The sequence below is a fragment of the Anolis sagrei genome, chromosome 4 (assembly GCF_037176765.1).
Source record: "Anolis sagrei isolate rAnoSag1 chromosome 4, rAnoSag1.mat, whole genome shotgun sequence".
NCBI lineage: Eukaryota > Metazoa > Chordata > Lepidosauria > Squamata > Dactyloidae > Anolis > Anolis sagrei.
The window spans coordinates 3,901,610-3,919,491 of NC_090024.1; the positions used below are offsets into that span (position 1 = coordinate 3,901,610).

General features: G+C 42.5%; 1 protein-coding gene across 1 annotated transcript in view; it reads right to left on the reverse strand.

Moving 5' to 3' along the window:
- The window catches only part of KIFC2 (kinesin family member C2), a 64,504-nt gene that overhangs the window by 39,251 nt on the left and 7,371 nt on the right, over window positions 1–17,882 (reverse strand). The window contains exons 2-3 of the mRNA XM_067467223.1: window positions 3,010–3,100; window positions 994–1,160 (exon numbers count right to left, since the gene is read on the reverse strand). Coding sequence (XP_067323324.1) covers window positions 994–1,160; window positions 3,010–3,100 — 258 coding nt within the window. The remainder of the gene's footprint in view (window positions 1–993; window positions 1,161–3,009; window positions 3,101–17,882) is intronic.

Below are 17,882 nucleotides of genomic sequence, written 5' to 3' on the forward strand. Positions count from 1 at the left end.
ATTTGAACAAGAAGTGCAATGATTGGTAATTTGACCATAGGAATGGAACAACGGAAATGATATGGGATTTTGGGTTGACGATGAGATGACTCGGAATGGCTTTTGTAGTAATGTTGATGTTTTGATGAGATGTTTTTTGATAATGATGAATTGTGGATTATTTTACACTATGTTTTGTATCTTGCACCTGTTTTTCTATGTTGTACACCGCAGTGAGTCGCCCTTGGGCTGAGAATCGTGGTATATAAGCGAAGTAAATAAATAAAGTAAATAAATAAATAAATATTCATTGAAAAACTGGAGCCAAATCATAGAATCATAGAATCAAGAGTTGGAAGAGACCTCATGGGCCATCCAGTCCAACCCCATTCTGCCAAGAAGCAGGAATATTGCATTCAAATCACCCCTGACAGATGGCCATCCAGCCTCTGCTTAAAAGCTTCCAAAGAAGGAGCCTCCACCACACTCCGGGGCAGAGAGTTCCACCGCTGAACGGCTCTCACAGTCAGGAAGTTCTTCCTAATGTTCAGATGGAATTTCCTCTCTTGTAGTTTGAAGCCATTGTTCCATTGCGTCTTAGTCTCCAAGGAAGCAGAAAACAAGCTTGCTACCTCCTCCCTGTGGCTTCCTCTCACATATTTATGCATGGCTATCATATCTCCTCTCAGCCTTCTCTTCTTCAGGCTAAACATGCCCAGTTCCCTAAGCCGCTCCTCATAGGGCTTGTTCTCCAGACCCTTGATCATTTTAGTCGCCCTCCTCTGGACACATTCCAGCTTGTCAATATCTCTCTTAACAATGTGCTATAGCAGGATGTCCCTCCCACAAAGGGAGCGTTCTGGCAGTTTAATAAACTTTCCCCAAGTTTTTATGACAGAACCAATTAGGAAATGACATTGATAACCCAGCAACAAAAATCATTAACATAGCATACTAATGATAATGATGATGATGACATGTCCTGACACGACCAGGGCAAACTCAGGGCAATACCTTTTCTCCGGAGGATCCCATTTCTGCAAGGGAGAGCTTTGCAGCGGCTGCTTGTTTCAGTGACCGAAATTCGGAGAGCGGAGTGGGGGCTTCTCCCAGGTCCAGGCCTTCCTCCTCTTCCTCTTCCTCTTCCTCAGTGCTGCTTCGCTGGTCACTTTCTGAGCTGCCTGCCAAAAGAGGGACCATTTGAAACCATAAAGAAATGTATTGTCGAAGGCTTTCATGGCCAGAATTACTGGGTTGTTGTAGGTTTTTTCAGGCTATATGACCATGTTCTAGAGGCATTCTCTCCTGACGTTTCGCCTGCATCTATGGCAAGCATCCTCAGAGGTTGTGAGGATGCTTGCCATAGATGCAGGCGAAACGTCAGGAGAGAATGCCTCTAGAACATGGCCATTTAGCCCGAAAAAACCAACAAAAACCCATAAAGAAATGCTCCAAATCCCAACAATCCTAATCTTTGGCTTGGCCCACTTCCTTTGTTATTGTAATTGCACTATGTAATATTATTTTTGTTCTTGGGTTATCAATGTCATTTCCTAATTGGTTCAATCAACGCTGCCTCCAAAAAATCCTGCAAATCTCTTGGGAAGACTAGCGGACAAATGTCAGCGTGCTGGAAGAAGCAAAAAAGTGATACTCCTCCGCCATCAACTCCGCTGGACTGGCTACACTGTCCGAATGCCCGATCACCGTCTGCCAAAGCAGTTACTCTACTCCGAACTCAAGAACGGGATATGTAACACTGTTGGACAGGAAAAGAGATTTAAATATGGGCTCAAAGCCAACCTTAAAAACTGTGGCATAGACACCAAGACCTGGGAAGCCCTGGCCCTTGAGCGCTCTAACTAGAGGTCAGCTGTGACCAGCAGTGCTGCAGAATTCGAAGAGGCACGAATGGAGGGCGAAAGGGAGAAATGTTCCAAGAGGAAAGCACGTGAAGCCAATCCTGATCAGGATTGCCTTCCACCTGGAAACCAATCATAGAATCATAGAATCAAAGAGTTGGAAGAGACCTCCTGGGCCATCCAGTCCAACCCCATTCTGCCAAGAAGCAGGAATATTGCATTCAGATCACCCCTGAGAGATGGCCATCCAGCCTCTGTTTAAAAGCTTCCAAAGAAGGAGCCTCCACCACACTCCGGGGCAGAGAGTTCCACTGCTGAACGGCTCTCACAGTCAGGAAGTTCTTCCTCATGTTCAGACGGAATCTCCTTTCTTGTAGTTTGAAGCCACTGTTTCGCGTCCTAATCTCCATGGAAGCAGAAAGGAAGCTTGCTCCCTCCTCCCTAGGACTTCCTCTCACGTATTTATACATGGCCCTCATCATGTCTCCTCTCAGCCTTCTCTTCTTCAAGCTAAACATGCCCAGCTCCTTAAGCCGCTCCTCATAGGGCTTGTTCTCCAGACCCTTGATCTGCTCCCTCCTCCCTGTGGCTTCCTCTCACATATTTATACATGGCCCTCATCATGTCTCCTCTCAGCCTTCTCTTCTTCAGGCTAAACATGCCCAGCTCCTTAAGCCGCTCCTCATAGGGCTTGTTCTCCAGACCCTTGATCTGCTCCCTCCTCCCTGTGGCTTCCTCTCACATATTTATACATGGCCCTCATCATATCTCCTCTCAGCCTTCTCTTCTTCAGGCTAAACATGCCCAGCTCCTTAAGCCGCTCCTCATAGGGCTTGTTCTCCAGACCCTTGATCATTTTAATGCCCTCACTGCGGGAAAACACGTGGGTCAAGAATAGGACTCCACAGCCACCTACGAACCCACCACCAAGACACCACATCTGGAAGCCAATCATCCTTGAGTTACGAGGGATCACCTAAGTAAGTAAGCAAGTAAGTAAGTATGGTTCCAACTCTATTTACAAAATTGCAACTCTCAGGATTCCATAGCATTGCACCATGGCAGTGCAAGTGGAATCAACCTGCATTCATTCTACAGTGTAGACGCAGCCAAAGACTGGATCTTCGGCTCGCTAAGGATTCGGTTTCGGGGCTCTGTGGCTACATACTCTCCAGCTCCGTCAGTTCCTTCCAAAGGTCCTTTTGCGGCGGTTTCTTGGCCCTCTTTGGAGGCGGATCCAGGGAAAACGCTTTCAGGCCCTGTTTGAGATAAACATGGAAAGAGATCGGAATCAGGACCATTCTGTGCTGGGTCAACATACCATTCATCAAAGAGCATTGCAAACGCAGGCCAAGAAAAGTATAATATATTGATAGAGTTTTGTGCGTTTTGTGAGTAAATTAGATCTAAGAATGAGGAAGGGGATGGTATTGTTTTACATATTTCTGTAAAGGATAACGGGTTTAGGGTGGGGGGTCCCTTTTCAAAGAAATCCACAGAGTCCAATTGGTTCACGTAAGACACGATTTAATCAAGTTGATCAACATGAGATGGACAGAAGCACTTGTTGCAATCCAGAGCAGGGGAGAGTTTCATCTATGCTGATGATCGTGCCATTACCGCTCAAGCAGGGAGCTTTGAGATGGTAGAACAGAAGCTCTCCGAAGCTCTAGGTGCTCTTACTGCCTATTACAGGGAAAACCAACTGATCCCTAATCCATCTAAAACACAGACATGCGCCTTTCACCTTAAGAACAGACAAGCATCCCGAGCTCTGAGGATTACCTGGGAAGGAATCCCACTGGAGCATTGCAGCACACCCAAATACCTGGGAGGAGTCACTTTGGACCGTGCTCTGACCTACAAGAAGCACTGCCTGAACATCAAACAAAAAGTGGGCGCTAGAAACAACATCATACGAAAGCTGACTGGCACAACCTGGGGATCACAACCAGACACAGTGAAGACATCTGCCCTTGCGCTATGCTACTCTGCTGCTGAGTATGCATGCCCAGTGTGGAACACATCTCACCACACTAAAACAGTAGATGTGGCTCTTAACGAGACATGCCGCATTATCACAGGGTGTCTGCGCCCTACACCACTGGAGAAATTACACTGCTTAGCCGGTATTGCACCACCTGACATCCGCCGGGAAGTAGCAGCCAATAGTGAAAGGACCAAGGCAGAGACATCTCCAGCTCATCCCCTGTTTGGGTATCAGCCAGCACGTCAACGACTTAAATCAAGACGTAGTTTTCTGAGATCTACAGAGACACTCGCTGGAACACCCCAGCAAGCGAGAGTCCAAAAGTGGCAGGCCCAAACTCAGCACCTCAATTCATGGGTGATACCAGATGAGAGACTCCCCCCTGGGCACTCAGAAGACTGGGCGACTTGGAAGGTGCTGAACAGATTGCGCTCTGGCACCACAAGATGCAGAGCCAACCTTAAGAAATGGGGCTACAGGGTGGAATCCTCGGCATGCGAGTGCGGAGAAGAGCCCACCACTGACCACCTGCTGCAATGCACCCTGAGCCCTGCCACATGCACGATGGAGGACCTTCTTGCGGCAACCCCAGAGGCACTCCAAGTGGCCAGATACTGGTCAAAGGACATTTAACCAAATACCAAATTTGCAAAATCTGTATGGTTTTTTTTTCTTTCTTTCTTTTTTTTTCCTTTTCTTTTTAATCTCTATGTTTGTTTTGCTCTGTTAGAATTGTAATACAATGGTTGCTGATGACACGATAAATAAATAAATAAATCCAGAGCAGGGAACGAGGCCCTCAGATAACTATCCACCACACTTGGCTGTAAAAAACAATCCTTTTTTATTGAAGAAAAATGGTTACAAAATAAAGGGAAAATGCAAGTCAAAAGCCACAGCAAAATCAGCAAACATGAATTTAAATGGACAAAGCAAAACCAAAAGCCTCACTGGGAAAATACTGGAACCTGTTAGCAATCCACTAACCGTACTTGATATCCTAGAAATCTTCCCAAACTATGGCCAGGGAACCGGGAGAACTGCCAAGGTCTTCATCAATTCTGAAACGACGCCTGAACTGAGACAATCAGCTCGGCGTATTGCAATTAAAACTCAAGAATCGGTTCCGTGAACCGCCCTTCTGTTTTGAAGCCAATGTTTTTAATTCTTGAATTCGGAAGGATTGACACAAACTGAGTGATTTACTTCTGTCTTCCCAAATTTGGCCCCTTCTGTTGTCATTACAGTTAAGAGGTGCAGAAGGGAGGGAAAGTTCAAGGTCTCCCTCTGAAACATTCTCATGAACACTGGTACTTTCATTTTCCAAATCTACAGAAGTTCCTTCCTCACTAATTTCAGGAACATTGGCATTTTCCAAACCTACAGCAGTTTCTTCCTCACTAATTTCAGGAGCATTGGCATCAAAAGGTACATTTCCACTAGCATCAGTAAATATACTTTCATTGGCATCAGGAGGAACAAACACAGAATCAGGTTCAAGTTCAAACTCAGGCTGAACCCCAACAGCACTTTTGTTTGTGCTTTCAAAGTCTGCCGCCCCCTCCTCTATTTCTGCTGACCATTATACTCAAGTAATAGGTCATGGAAAGTACTTTCTTTCCTGCCCCCCCTCCTTGACCTTTTGATGGAAAGTACCTCCTTGTACCTGCAGACTCTGTGCTTAACCACAACCTTTGGCTTAACCACAACTCAACTTCCTATGTAAGCTCAACTTTGTATGACCTCTATTTTAGAGGTTTTTTTTTAATACTGGTAGCCAGATTTTGTTCATTTCTCACAACCACCATGTCAGACTTCACAGAGAAGCCATTGAAATCCACAAGCATGTGGACAATTTCAACAGAAAGGAGGAAACCATGAAAATGAACACAATCTGGCGACCTGTATTTAAAAAAACTCTAAAATTTGAACAGCAAAACAGCAGAGGGAAAACAATCAGGGACATCTACTCACCTCTCAACAAAAGATTGCCCCAGGCACTGCCAGGCCATCAAATGCTAATCAAGGTGGTCAGTTGAAACATTCACATCTAGCTCCAGCAGACAAGAGTCATTTGCCCCACCCTGGTCTTTCCACAGATATATAAACCCATTTTTCCTACTTCCAAGAGACCTCACTACCTCTGAGGATGCTTGCCATAGATGCAGGCGAAACGTCAGGAGAGAAAGCCTCTAGAACATGGCCATATGGCCCGAAAAAACCTACAACAACCCAACCCCTGTCTGTTTGAGGTAGGTGTGAATGTAGTAATTGGCCACCTTAATTAGCATTTAATGGCCAAGCAGTTTCAAGGTCTGGCTTCTTACTGCCTGGGGGAATCATTTGTTGGGAGTTGATTAGCTGGTGATAACCTTCCTCTCCAATAGCCACAAACAGTTGAGCCAGTATCAAAACACAGATCATTGCTCCTCATAGAGGAACTGGGTCTAAAAGACCCTCAAGGCAACAGATTCCATTGGATTTTGTACGCTAAGCAGGGTCAGCCCTGGTTAGGACTTGGATGGGATTCCAACGAGGAGAAAAGTACACAATACAAATGAAATGCAGATAGAGGATGAATGTCCTCGTGGTTAAAGGTAAAGAAAGGTAAAGGTTTTCTCCTGACATTAAGTCCAGTCGTATCCGATTCTGGGTGTTGGTGCTCGTCTCCATTTCTAAGCCAAAGAGCCGGCGTTGTCCGTAGACACCTCCAAGGTCATGAGGCCATGGTCATGACTGCATGGAGCGCCATTACTGTCCCACCTATTGATCTACTCACATTTGCATGTTTTCGAACAGCTAGGTTGGCAGAAGCTACGGCTAACAGCGGGAGCTCACCCCACTGCTTGGATTCGAACTTGCTTGTAGACACCTCCAAGATCATGAGGCCATGGGCATGAGTGTATGGAGCGCCATTACCTTCCTGCCAGAGCAGTACCTATTGATCTACTCCTGTTTTCGAACTACTAGATTGGCAGAAGCTGGGGCTAACAGCGGGAGCTCACCCCACTCCCCAGATTCGAACCTGCAACCTTTCGGTAAGCAAGTTCAGCAGCTCAGCGGTTTGACCCACTGCACCACCAAAGGGGTTCCTTGTGGTTAGAGCCGTTCAATACTTTGCTTTGAAGTCTTTCCCTCTCTGAAAGTTTTGAAGCAGAGGCTGAATGGCCATCTGTCAGGAGTGCTTTGGTTTGCAAAAGGAGGATGGACTGGATGGCCTTTGGGGTCCCCTTCAGCTCTATAAGTCTATGACCTTATAGTAAACACTGGAGAGAGTGGTTTGCAAACTAGCAGTCCAAGGATGGAAAGGCCTTTGGGCAAGGAGAGGCTGGCAGCTTGCAAACACCGCACTCAGCAATATTTTCATGCGCCGCTGGTTCTGCAGCGCTATTACTATCCATGCAATTAGGGATGCGCCCAAGCTATGCATTGCCTGGCATGGAAAAGCCTTGGCCAGAGTCCTGTGGGTGTTTTTACATGCATACATTTTCATGTGCCAGCGGTTGGGCATTTCTGTCCATTCCTGTTTAAGGTTGCAGGAGTGGAATTCGACAAATTGCAATATAATGCATGGATGTGCAAGGAGCATGGACGCACACACATGCACATGTGTAGACTATATTGCGTATGGATGTCAGGGTTATGCAATGGTGCATGGCAACTGTGGGTTGGACTAGATGACCTTTGAGGGTCCCTTCCAACTCTATTTTTCTAAAATACAGTGTAACAACATTTGAAAAATGTTCTGTTCCTAATTTGAAAGTGTTACTTCAAATTTGGGCCAATTCTATCATTGGTGGGGTTCAGAATGCTCTTTGATTGTAGGTGAACTATAAATCCCAACAAACACAACTCCCAAATGTCAAGGTCTATTTTCCCCAAATTCCACCAGTGTTCGCAATTGGGCATATTGAATATTTGTGCCAAGTTTGGTCCAGATCCATCATTGTTTGAGTCCACAATACTCTCTGGATGTAGATGAACTACAACTCCCAAACTCAAGGTCAATGCCCACCAAACCCTTCCAGTATTTTCTGTTGGTCATGAGAGTTCTGTGTGCCAAGTTTGGTTCAATTCTATTGTTGGTGGAGTTCAGAATGCCCTTTGATTGGAAGTGAACTATAAATCCCAGAAACCACAACTCCCAAATGTCAAGGTCCATTTCCCCCAAATTCCACCAGTGTTCACATTTGGGCATACTGAGTATCTGTGTGAAGTTTGGTCCAGATCTATCATTATTTGAGTCTAGAGTGCTCTCTGGATGTAGGTGAACTATAACTCCCAAACTCAAGGTCAATGCCCACCAAACCCTTCCAGTATTTTCTGCTGGTCATGAGAGTTCTGTGTGCCAAGTTTGGTTCAATTCCATTGTTGGTGGAGTTTGGAAAGCCATTTGAGTGTAGGTGAACTATTAATCCCAGCAACTACAACTCCCAAATGACAAAATCAATCCCTCTCCATCCTCACCAGTATACAAATTTGGGCATATTGAGTATCCCTTTGAAGTTTGGTCCAGATCCCTTATTGTTTGAGTCTAGAGTGCTCTCTGGATGTAGGTGAACTATAACTCCCAAACTCAAGGTGAATGCCCACCAAACCCTTCCAGTATTTTCTGCTGGTCATGAGAATTCTGTGTGCCAAATTTGGTTCAATTCCATCATTGGTGGAGTTCAGAATGCTCTTTGAGTGTAGGTGAACTATAAATCCCAGCAACTACAACTCCCAAATGACAAAATCAATCCCTCTCCATCCTCACCAGTATACAAATTTGGGCGTATTGGGTATTTGTGCCCAATTTGGTCCAGTGAATGAAAATACATCCTGCATATCGGATGTTTACATGACGATTCATAACAGTAGCAAAATTGGAGTTAGGAAGTAGCAACACAAAAAATGTTATGGTTGGGGGTCACCACAACATGAGGAACTGTGTTAAGGGGTCGCGGCATTAGGAAGGTTGGGAAACACTGGGATAGAGGATTGTGCCTTCTTGCAAAGCAGAAGGGGATGGACTAGATGGCCTCTGGGGCTCCCTTCCAACTGTATAGATTATCCACCAAAGTCAACATCGACACCAAAATACAACACCGCCTGAGCTCTGCGAGTGCAGCATTTTTCCGAATGAAGCAGAGAGTGTTTGAGGACCGGGAAATCTGTAGGGAAACCAAGGGGTTTGGTTATAAAGCTATTGTCCTCCCAATCCTGCTATACGCCTGCGAAACTTGGACTGTCTACGGACGTCAACACTGACACTGAAATACAACACCGCCTGAGCTCTACGAGTGCAGCATTTTTCCAAATGAAGCAGAGTGTGTTTGAGGACTGGGACATCCATAGGGATGCCAAGATGCTTGTTTATAAAGCTATTGTCCTCCCAACCCTGCTATATGCTTGTGAGACGTGGACTGTCTACAGACGTCAATATTTTACACTGAAATACAACACCGCCTGAGCTCTGCGGGTGCAGCATTTTTCCGAATGAAGCAGAGTGTGTTTGAGGACTGGGACATCCGTAGGGATGCCAAGGTGCTTGTTTATAAAGCTATTGTCCTCTCAACCCTGCTATATGCTTGTGAGACGTGGACTGTCTACAGACATCAATATTTTACACTGAAATACAACACCGCCTGAGTTCTACGAGTGCAGCATTTTTCCGAATGAAGCAGAGTGTGTTTGAGGACCGGGACATCCATAGGGATGCCAAGGTGCTTGTCTATAAAGCTATTGTCCTCCCAACCCTGCTATATGCTTGTGAGACGTGGACTGTCTACAGATGTCACATGCAACTCCTGGAACGATTCCATCAGCGCTGCCTCTGGAAAATCCTGCAAATCTCTTGGGAAGACAGGTGGACAAATGTCAGTGTGCTGGAAGAAGCAAAGACCACCAGTATTGAAGTGATAGTCCTCTGCCATCAACTCCGCTGGACTGGTCACGTTGTCCGGATGCCCGACCACCGTCTCCCAAAGCAGTTGCTCTACTCCGAACTCAAGAATGGAAAACAGAATGTTGGTGGACAGGAAAAGAGATTTAAAGATGGGCTCAAAGCCAACCTTGAAAACTCTGGCATAGACACTGGGAACTGGGAAGCCCTGGCCTGTGAGCGCTCCAGCTGGAGGTCAGCTGTGACCAGCAGTGCTGCAGAATTTGAAGAGGTGCAAATGGAGGTCGAAAGAGAGAAATGTGCCAAGAGGAAAGTATGTCAAGCCAACAACAACCTGGACCGCCTTCCACCTGGAAACCGATGCCCTCACTGCGGGATAACATGCAGGTCAAGAATAGGGCTCCACAGTCACCTACGGACCCACTGTGGAGGATTATCCTACTCGGACAACAAGGGATTGCCTAAGTAAGTAAGTAAGTAAGTAATAGATTCTCTTGTATTGTCGAAGGCATTCATGGCTGGAATCACTAGGTTCTTGTGGGTTTTTTCGGGCTATAGAGCCCAAAAAAACCCACCAAGATAATCCAACAAATGCTACGTTCAGCAAAGGACGAGAGGGACCCTCTCACCTCTGCAGGAGTCTACCGTGTACCATGCAGCTGTGGACAAGTCTACAGAGGGACCACCAAACGCAGCAGCATTGCCTGAACATGAATCAAGGAAAGTGAAAAGTACTGCAGACTCACTCAACCATAGAAGTCAGCCATAGCAGAGCACCTGATGAACCAACCTGGACACAGCATAGTATTCGAGAACACAGAAATGCTGGACCACTCCAACAACCGCCATGCCAGACTACACAGAGAAGCCACTGAAACCCACAAGCATGTGGACAATTTCAACAGAAAGGAAGAGACCATGAAAAGGAACACAATCTGGCTATCAGTATTTTAAAAACTCCAAAATTACAACAGCAACAGAGAGGAAACAACCAGGCACATCTTAACACCTCTCAGCAAGAGAATTTCCCAGGCTCAGGCAGGCCTTCAAATGCTAATCAAGGTGATCAGTTGAAACATTCACACCTAGCTCCAGAAGACAAGAGCTCTTTGCCCCACCCCAGTCATTCCACAGATTCCACAGTAGTCCACGCTCTGGTTACATCCCGTTCAGACTACTGTAACGCTCTCTACGTGGGGTTGCCTTTGAAGACAGCTCGGAAGCTCCAACTAGTCCAACGCTCGGCAGCCATGATTTTAACAGGAGCGGAGTGCAGGGAGCATACAACCCCCCTGTTGCGCCAACTCCACTGGCTACCGATCTGCTACCGGGCTGAATTCAAAGTGCTGGCGTTGGCCTTTAAAGCCCTAAACGGTTCCGGCCCAAGCTACCTATCTGACCGCATCTCTGCCTATGAACCCACCAGGAGTTTGAGATCTTCCGGGGAGACCCTGCTCTCGATCCCGCCTGCTTCTCAAGCTCAGCTGGCGGGGACGAGAGATAGGGCCTTCTTGGTGGTGGCTCCTCGGCTGTGGAACGCCCTTCCTACGGACATTAGACTAGCACCATCTCTAATGGTATTCCGCAAAAAGGTGAAGACCTGGATGTTTGTGCAGGCGTTTGAGTAATTCAGTGCAAGTGTGGTAATGTGAACTTAGAAACGGAACAATGGACGACGAACCTGGACTACGCTTGGATGATGAGAAGATTGGGTACGGTTGTTTTTCGTAATAATTGTGCATTGTAATGGCTTATTGGTAATTTATGGATAATGTGTTAAGTCAATTGTTCTATGTTGTATGGAACCACTGCTGTTTCTACTGTTTTTACTGTTTGTGAACCGCTGTGAGTCGCCTTCGGGCTTGAGATACAGCGGTATAGAAGCAAAGTAAATAAAATAAATATATAAACCCATTGTCCTAATTCCAACAGACCTCACTACCTCTGAGGATGCTTGCCATAGATGCAGGCGAAACGTCAGGAGAAATGCCTCTAGAACATGGCTCTATAGCCCGAAAAAAACCACAAGAACCTAGATTCTCTTGTGCTGCCATGCCACACACAGGCTCCTAATGGCAAACCCGGATGGTCCAAAGCCTTGTTAAAATGCCAGGCGCTCACTGGTGAGTTTCCAAATAGGGGAAATCGTGCCAAAGAGAAGGCCTCCCACAGATAAATACCACGGAGAGCGCAGCATCCTTTCTCCTTTTGTTGCCTGCGCCCCTCCCTCCGCCTCTTTCCTCTCCTCCATTGGGACGCTTCATTTCCCCCTCCAATTATGGCCCTTTCCCTTCCTGGCAACCAAAAGCAAGCCGGCCCAATGCCAGGACCACCAACCATTGCAAAACACTGCAGAAAACCCTTTCCTCCCCTTGCTCCCAGGATTCATTTTGCAAAAAAATATATTTCTTACTTATTTACATTCTAATAAGTAAGTAACTAACGTTCATATATATATATACACACACACACACACACACACACATACACATACGTAAATAAGTAAGAAACATATTCATTTTGATATATATATATATAAAAATATCTATATTTCTTACATATATATATATTTCATATATATATATATATATATATATATATATATATATATAAAAGGTAAAGGTAGTCCCCTGACATTAAGTCCAGTCATGTCTGACTCTGGGGTGTGGTGCTCATCTCCATTTCTAAGCCAAAGAGCCAGCGTTGTCCGTAGACACCTCCAAGGTCATGTGGCCAGCATGACTGCATGGAGCGCCATTACCTTCCCGCCGGAGCGGTACCTATTGATCTACTCACATTTGCATGTTTTTTTTCGAACTGCTAGGTTGGCAGAAGCTAGGGCTGACAGCGGAAGCTCATGCCGCTCCCCGGAATCGAACCTGCGACCTTTCGATCAACAAGCTCAGCAGCTCAGTGCTTTAACCCACTGCACCACCGGGGGCTCCATATATATAAGTAAGAAATATATTCATTTTGATATATATATATATATATATATATATATATATATATATATATATATATATATAGCAAAATGAATATATTTCTTACTTATTTGCATTCTATTATATATATATATATAACTAATAGAATGCAAATGTCAGAATTGGCCCTCCTTTCCTCCCCTTGCTCCCAGGATTCATTTTGAGATATATATATGGAAGTGGAAGAAGACAACAGAATAGGAAGAACACAAGACCTCTTCCAGAAAATTAGAAACATTGGAGGTAAATTTCAGGCAAAAATGGGTATGATAAGAAACAAAGATGGCAGGGACCTAACAGAAGCTGAAGAGATCAAGAGAAGGTGGCGAGACTATACAGAAGATCTGTATAGGAAGGATAACAATATCGAGGATAGCTTTGACGGTGTGGTGAATGAATTAGAACCAGACATCCTGAGGAGTGAGGTTGAATGGGCCTTAAGAAACATTGCTAACAACAAGGCAGCAGGAGACGATGGGATCCCAGCTGAACTGTTTAAAATCTTAAAAGATGATGCTGTCAAGGTGATGCATGTCGTTTGCCAGCAAATATGGAAAACACAAGAATGGCCATCAGACTGGAAAAAATCAACTTATATCCCCATACCAAAAAAGGGAAATGCGAAAGACTGCTCCAACTTCCGTACAGTGGCCCTTATTTCTCATGCCAGTAAGGTAATGCTCAAGATCCTGCAAGGAAGACTCCAGCAATACATGGAGCGAGAGTTGCCAGATGTTCAAGCTGGGTTTAGAAAAGGTAGAGGAACGAGAGACCAAATTGCCAATATCCGCTGGATAATGGAGAAAGGCAGGGAGTTTCAGAAAAACATCTACTTCTGCTTCATTGACTCTTCTAAAGCCTTTGACTGTGTGGATCATAATAAACTGTGGCAAGTTCTTGGTGGGATGGGCATCCCAAGCCCCCTTCCCTCTCTCCTGAGGAATCTGTACAAGGACCAAGGAGCAACAGTCAGAACTGACCACGGAACAGGAGACGGGTTCAAGATTGGGAAAGGCGTCCGGCAAGGCTGCATCCTCTCACCCAACCTTTTTAACGTGTATGCAGAACACATCATGCGATGTGCGGGGCTTGAGGAATGCAAGGCTGAGGTTAAGATTGCTGGAAGAAACATGAACAACCTCAGATATGCAGATGACACCACCCTGATGGCCGAAAGCGAGGAGGAGCTGAGGAGCCTTCTAATCAAGGTGAAAGAAGAAAGCGCAAAAGCCGGGTTGCAGCTAAACGTCAAAAAAACCAAGATTATGGCAACAAGAATGATTGACAACTGGGAAATAGAGGGAGAAAACGTGGAGGCCGTGACAGACTTTGTATTTCTAGGTGCAAAGATGACTGCAGACGCAGACTGTGGCCAGGAAATCAGAAGACGCTTCCTTCTTGGGAGGAGAGCAATGTCCAATCTCGACAAAATAGTAAAGACTAGAGTCATCAGACTGGCAACCAAGATCCATTGCCTAGTCAAAGCCATGGTCTTCCCTGTAGTCACCTACGGATGTGAGAGCTGGACCTTCGGGAAGGCTGAGCGAAGGAAGAGAGACGCTTTGGAACTGTGGTGCTGGAGGAAAGTCCTGAGAGTGCCTTGGACTGCGAGAAGATCCAACCAGTCCATCCTCCAGGAAAGAAAGCCCGGCTGCTCATTGGAGGGAAGGAGACGAGAGGGAAAGCGGAAGTCCTTTGGCCACATCATGAGGAGACAGCAAAGCCTGGAGAAGGGAATGATGCTGGGGAAAGTGGAAGGCAAAAGGAAGAGGGGCCGACCAAGGGCAAGATGGATGGATGGCATCCTTGAAGTGACTGGACTGACCTTGAAGGAGCTGGGGGTGGTGACGGCCGACAGGGAGCTCTGGCGTGGGCTGGTCCATGAGGTCACGAAGAGTCGGAGACGACTGAACGAATGAACAACAACAACATATACATACATATATATATATATATATATATACACACACACACACACACACACACACACACACACACACACTACAGAATGCAAATATGTAAGAAATGGCCCACTTTTCCTCCTCTTGCTCCCAGGATTACTTTTGCGCATGCATATGTATAATATATTCTGTAATATATTACAGAAGAGGGCTATTTCTTATTTGCATTCTGTAATATATATATTACATATATATATTGCAAAATGAATCCTGGAAGCAAGGGGAGGAAAAGACGGCTATTTCTTATTTGCATTCTGTAATATATATTTCTTATTTGCATTCTGTAATATATATATATATTACACCCACACACACACACACACACACACACACACACACACATATATATATATATATATATATATATATATATATTACAGAATGCAAATAAGAAATAGCCCTGTTTTCCTTCCCTTGCTCCCAGGATTCATTTTGCTATATATATATATATATATATATATCACACACAGTATGCAAATAAGTAAGACATTGGAAATGGCCCTCTTTCATCCTCTTTCATCTTTACACACCCCAATTCCCTTAAGAGAAGACCTTTAAACAACTGGGGCTGGCTGAGCATCCTGATGGCAAGGATGCAGCTCTGTTTCCATGGTAACAGCTGCCATGGAAACACCATCAAAGCTGTGGTCCTTGCTGATGATGGATGGTAGAGATGCAGCTTTAGCCTTGGGGTCTCTACCTTCTGACTCATGGAGATATAGGGAGTTGGACTAGATGGTCTTTAAGAGCCCCATCTGCACTGTCAATATAGTAATACAGGTTGGAACTGCATTATATTGTCAGTGTAGACTGATATTAAGTAGTTTTATGCTCTTAAACAGCATTATTTGAGTCTGCACTGACCATATTATACCCATTTCTTTCAGAGTTGGACTAGATGGCCTTTAGGGGGCCCATCTGCACTCTCAGTATAGTCATGCAGGTTGGAACTGCATTATATAGTCAGTATAGACTCATATAAAGTAGCTTCATGTTATATAGTCAGTGTAGACTGATATTAAGTAGTTTTATGCTCTTAAACAGCATTATTTGAGTCTGCACTGACCATATTATACCCATTTCTTTCAGAGTTGGAGTAGATGGCCTTTAGGGGCCCCATCTGCACTCTCAATATAGGTGGAAAGTGGATTATATAGTCAGAGTAGACTATTATTAGGTAGTTTGATGCCCTTAAATGGCATTATTTGAGTCTGCAATGGCCATATTATGGCCATTTCTTGGGGGAGTTGGACTAGATGGGCTTTAAGGGCCCCATCTGCACTGTCAATATACAGTCATGCAGGTTGAAACTGCATTATATAATCAGTGTAGACACATATAATGCAGCTCCATGCTGTTATACCACATTATACGGTATGAGTTGCACGGACCATATTATGGCTATTTTTGGGGAACTTGGACTAGATGGTCTTTAAAGACCCATCTGCACTGTCAGTATAGTCATGCAGGTGAAAACTGCATTATATAGTCAGTGTAGACTCATATAATGCAGCTCCATGCCATTAAACCACATTGTATGGGTCCACACTGACCATATTTTGGCCATTTCTTGGGAACTTAGACTAGATGGCCTTTAAGGGCCCCATATGCACTGTCAATATAGCCATGTAGCTTGGAACTGCATTATATAGTCAGTATAGACTCATATAAAGTAGTTCCATGTCCTTAAATCCCTTTATATGAGTCTGCACTGACTATATTATGACCTTTTCTTGGGGAGCTGGACTAGATGGCCTTTAAGGGCCCCATCCGCACTGTCATATATAGTAATGCAGTTTGGAACTGCATTATATAGTCTCATATGCCATTAAACCGCACTATATGAGTCTGCACTGACCATATAATGCAGTTTGGGACTGAATAGTATAGCAGTGTCGATTGCCTTAAACATAATTCTATATATATGGTATATGATATAATGCAGTTTGGGACTAAACTGTATAGCAGTGATGATTGCCTTAAACATAATTTTATATAGATATGTGTGTGTGTGTGTATAATATTATATTCATATATATAATATTATATTTATTTATAATATTATATAATACTATATTTATATTCATATATATATTATTTATATATAATATTATATTCATATGTAATATTATATTTATATATAATATTATATTATATTCATATATATAATATATTCATATATTATATTATATTTATATATATAATATATATATATTATATTTCTATATTATATTATATTCATATATATAATATATTCATATATATATATATATTATATTTATATATAATATTTTATTTATATATAATATTATATTCATATATATAATATATTCATATATAATATTATATTTCTATATAATATTATATTCATATATATAATATATTCATATATAATATTATATTTCTATATAATATTATATTCATATATATAATATATTCATATATATTATATTTCTATATAATATTATATTCATATGTATAATATATTCATATATATATTATATTTCTATATAATATTATATTCATATATAATATTATATTCATATATATAATATATTCATATATAATATTATATTTATATATAATATTATATTCATATATATAATATATTCATATAATATTCATATTATATATGTATAATATATTCATATATAATATTATATTTATATATAATATTATATTCATATATATTATATTCATATATATAATATATTCATATATAATATTATATTTATATGTATAATATATTCATATATAATATTATATTCATATGTATAATATATGAATATATATATTATATTTATATATTATATTATATGAATATATATTATATTTATATATAATATTATATTTATATATAATATTATATTCATATGTATAATATATGAATATATATATTATATTTATATATTATATTATATTCATATATATAATATATTCATATATATTATATTATATGAATATATATTATATTTATATATAATATTATATTTATATATAATATTATATTCATATGTATAATATATGAATATATATAATATATTCATATATATATTATATTTATATATAATATTATATTTATATATATACACACACACACACACACAAGCTTTGCAGGGTTGCTATCCCAATGCTATGCAATCAGGAGAGATGCAGTTTTACTAAATCTTGAGACTTCTCTGCCACATAATGTGTTGCTTCACTAAACTACATCTCCCATTG